This window comes from Phalaenopsis equestris, unplaced genomic scaffold, assembly GCF_001263595.1.
Source record: "Phalaenopsis equestris unplaced genomic scaffold, ASM126359v1 Scaffold000403, whole genome shotgun sequence".
NCBI lineage: Eukaryota > Viridiplantae > Streptophyta > Magnoliopsida > Asparagales > Orchidaceae > Phalaenopsis > Phalaenopsis equestris.
The window spans coordinates 1,023,102-1,026,279 of record NW_018164845.1 but is presented as its reverse complement, the minus strand read 5'-3'; the positions used below and the strand labels follow the sequence as shown (position 1 = coordinate 1,026,279).

The 3,178-nt window shown below is 41.9% G+C and overlaps 1 protein-coding gene across 1 annotated transcript; it reads right to left on the bottom strand.

Annotated features, from left to right (window-relative positions):
- Positions 1-97: 97 nt before the first annotated feature.
- On the bottom strand, positions 98-884 carry LOC110026911 (dirigent protein 22-like). Its single transcript, XM_020728119.1, has one exon. It carries the CDS (start codon positions 861-863, stop codon positions 177-179), a length of 687 nt encoding a protein of 228 aa, XP_020583778.1. The 5' UTR covers positions 864-884; the 3' UTR covers positions 98-176.
- Between the last annotated feature and the right edge of the window lie 2,294 nt (positions 885-3,178).

The following is a 3,178-nucleotide window of genomic DNA, read 5'->3' as shown; positions in this document are numbered from 1 at the left end:
ATATATATATATCATTATTTAGACTTTTAAAACTAAAATAAATAGAAATTTATTTTTTTTACATTTTCTTACCCAACACTGATTAATAATACTTAAATGAAAAATCCAAAAGCTAATAAGTAAAGTTTCACTTTAAAGCGTCAAAAATATAGCAAAGAGCACAAGGACAGGAACACTCAATAATGCATGACGTGGACATCATACTCCACGGTGGCATCGCCGGTGGTGAGATCAAGCCAATGAGTGCGTGCCAGCACATACCCCCTCGCGAACCGGAACAGACCGCTGCCGCCGACGACGGGCATTTCTCTCACCGGGTGGAGCGGCTGGTTGCGGCCCAGTACAGAGAGAACGCTGCCGTTGTACTTTCCCGTCGTGAAGGCCAGGTTCATGGTCATGAGGAGGCCCACCTCCTCCTGCGCCGTCGCCGCGTACAGGCCTTGGGCTCGGCCCACGGGCTTGGAATTCCGGTCTGGACCCTCGGTTAGCGGGTCGTCAATTATGGTTATCATGCCGAAGGCGGAGAGAGGAGGGGCGGCCTTGCCGACTCGAACCGCGGTGGCGTTGCGGCCGCTGAGGATGTCGTGGAAGTAGAAGTGGAGGTGGCTTTGCTTTTCTCTGAGCTTCTTTTGGTTGGGAGGAGAAGCGGTGGTTATGGAGAGGAGGAGGAAGAGGAGGAAGGGGAGGACAAAAAGACGAGAGGCCATGGCAGAGGGGAGGTGGAGGAGGCTAGGGTTAAAGGTAATAAGCATGGCATAGCTTGGGTGGTATATAAAGCGAGGAAACAAAAAATTTGTGTGTGCGGTGTCCGATCTGAGCCGTAGAAAATTTTGAGTAGACCCCACTTTAAACAATAAAAACATAAAATAAAATGCATTTCAATACTCCAGATCGGATACCGCAAGCAAATTTTCGTGCGATCAACAAGAGCTCTCTTTTCAGAATATGTTTTTATTTATGCAGGCTGGTAACATTCTCAAGTCTGAAATTATGCAGTAGGATTAGGAGTAGCAAACACATCTAATAGTAAAGCTTGAGCTGAAAGCAACAGCACATCAACAAGAATATGCGTGTGAATGCAGTAATTAAGAGGAGGGGGTGAAAACTTTATGTCTAATTTATGATAGCAGCAGAAACTATGTACAAATCAAAAAGCTTCATACCAGCGCTGGAATGCATAGTTTCTTAATTGGATATAAAGCAACAAAACGTCAGAAAAAAGGAAATTTAAGCAAGTAACAAAGCATGCTTTTATATTTACCAATCTTACATCAAAATTTTAATATTTACCTGCTAACCATTTTACCCAAGCATGAAATAATAGATTTGATTTGTGAATAGTTATAATTTGTGATAGGTTTTATGTGATAGGAAAGTGGTATGTGTATAGATATGAAGGTTTGGATGTGAGATATGTAAATACAGAATAATTGCCCGCTATTTCTGCAAACGCCCCAATATATATATATATATTTGTTTGTTTGTTTGTGTGTGTGTGTGTATTTTAAAAGGTTGATCGACAATCAATCACATAGTCTGGTCGAGTGGCGGACCCCTCTTCCAGAAAGTGTGCAATTCGATCATACGCAGCGATCGAACTCCCGACCCGAGGAACTTACACGAAAGACCGCAACCAATGAAATAGACTAATATATATATATATATATATATATATATATGAAGGAAGCCTTCACTCTCAACTTTTACCCAAGCTCTTCTCCTCAAGGCCTTCAAGAAGAAACCCTAGCTCCAAGAAAGAAACAGAGTTCAACTGGAGGAGGCCAAAAAGTGTTGAGCTGAGGAGATAGCTCAAAATGGGGGAGCTCAAGGGACATAAGCTAACCGACCCCTATTCCCTCCATTTTTGTCTAAAATAGCTTTGCCACCTCGCCTTAGAAGCTTCTAAAAGAGGGCTAAAAGAGGCATAATCACCCTCTTTATCTCCCATCTAAGCAAATCTCCCATAACCAAGGAAATCCTTGTCATTTCTGCTCCTTGTGGGGTGCACTGAGCCAAATCAACATAAAAAATCGTGAAAGATCGCATCATCTATATGGACCAACGCTTAGACCCCGCAAACCTGACACATAGGCATCCAGTATGACGTCATGGTGTTAGGCCCTTAAAGCCTAGGAGTTACCCAAGTGGCGCCTACTTTTTCAGGGGCCCTGAATTTTTTTTTTTTTTTTTTTGCTCAATTTGGAGGCTCCGGATGCAATTTTGGGTGCTAGGCGTCGGGGCTAGTGCCTAGGCGCTGGCTGGTTTGAAAATACTGCTTTTTGCGTAGATCATTCGGTGGAAGGTTTCCTCGATGTGTGAGCTATAGAGGACAAAACATTACTAAAATACAACCCCTTAACTCAGAAATGAACATTTCAAGGGTTTTAAACTGGGGTTTTTGTGGTTGACGGGTGTCCTGGTTCTCCGCATGGGTAAAATCTCAACCTGAATTCCTCCAAAATCTGCATGGGGAGTCATAACAATAACACATGGCCTCAGAAAAGTTAAGATTAATTGATTTGGGTCTTTCAACATTAGTTTTGACATTAAATTTGTTTGGAGTGAAGGTTAACACCGCCTTACGATGGATTTTTTTTTAGTACGCACAAGAGGGCTCTGTGACTTTAAACATTAGGGAGGCACTAAATGGATATAGAGGGACCTTTAAACACTAAAATGGACATCAAACATGTCCAATGTCTTAGTAGTCCCGCTTAATGGCGGATTCTCCTAAGGAAGGACGAACTGTCGCAGACCTTGGTTTCGTGTCCTGAATATGTACCAGAAGTCTTAGATGAGTTTCTTGAGCTATGGAGTGCTATGGATGAGCAGTGGATCGTCCCAAGCCAGTTAAGTGGACACCCTACATATGTGCCATGAAAAATTGACGCAAACGCAAACTGGATAAAGCAGTGGGCTAGGTGTGCTTGGCTTTCGAAAGATGAAGATAACATGAAATTCTTCTACCCAAAATAAATTGTAGAAGAGCCAATAAATTTATTAAAGAAATTTATTCTAATGATTCTTCCTTTAAAACCCAACAAAAAATTGTGAAAGAATCCATCGCTTATTTCTCTAACATGTCCCAATAATCAAATATCTGCTCTTTCTCCTCACTCACATCAACTTTCCATAAGTAAAACTCTTTCTACGACAGATATTGTACATCTTATGACTG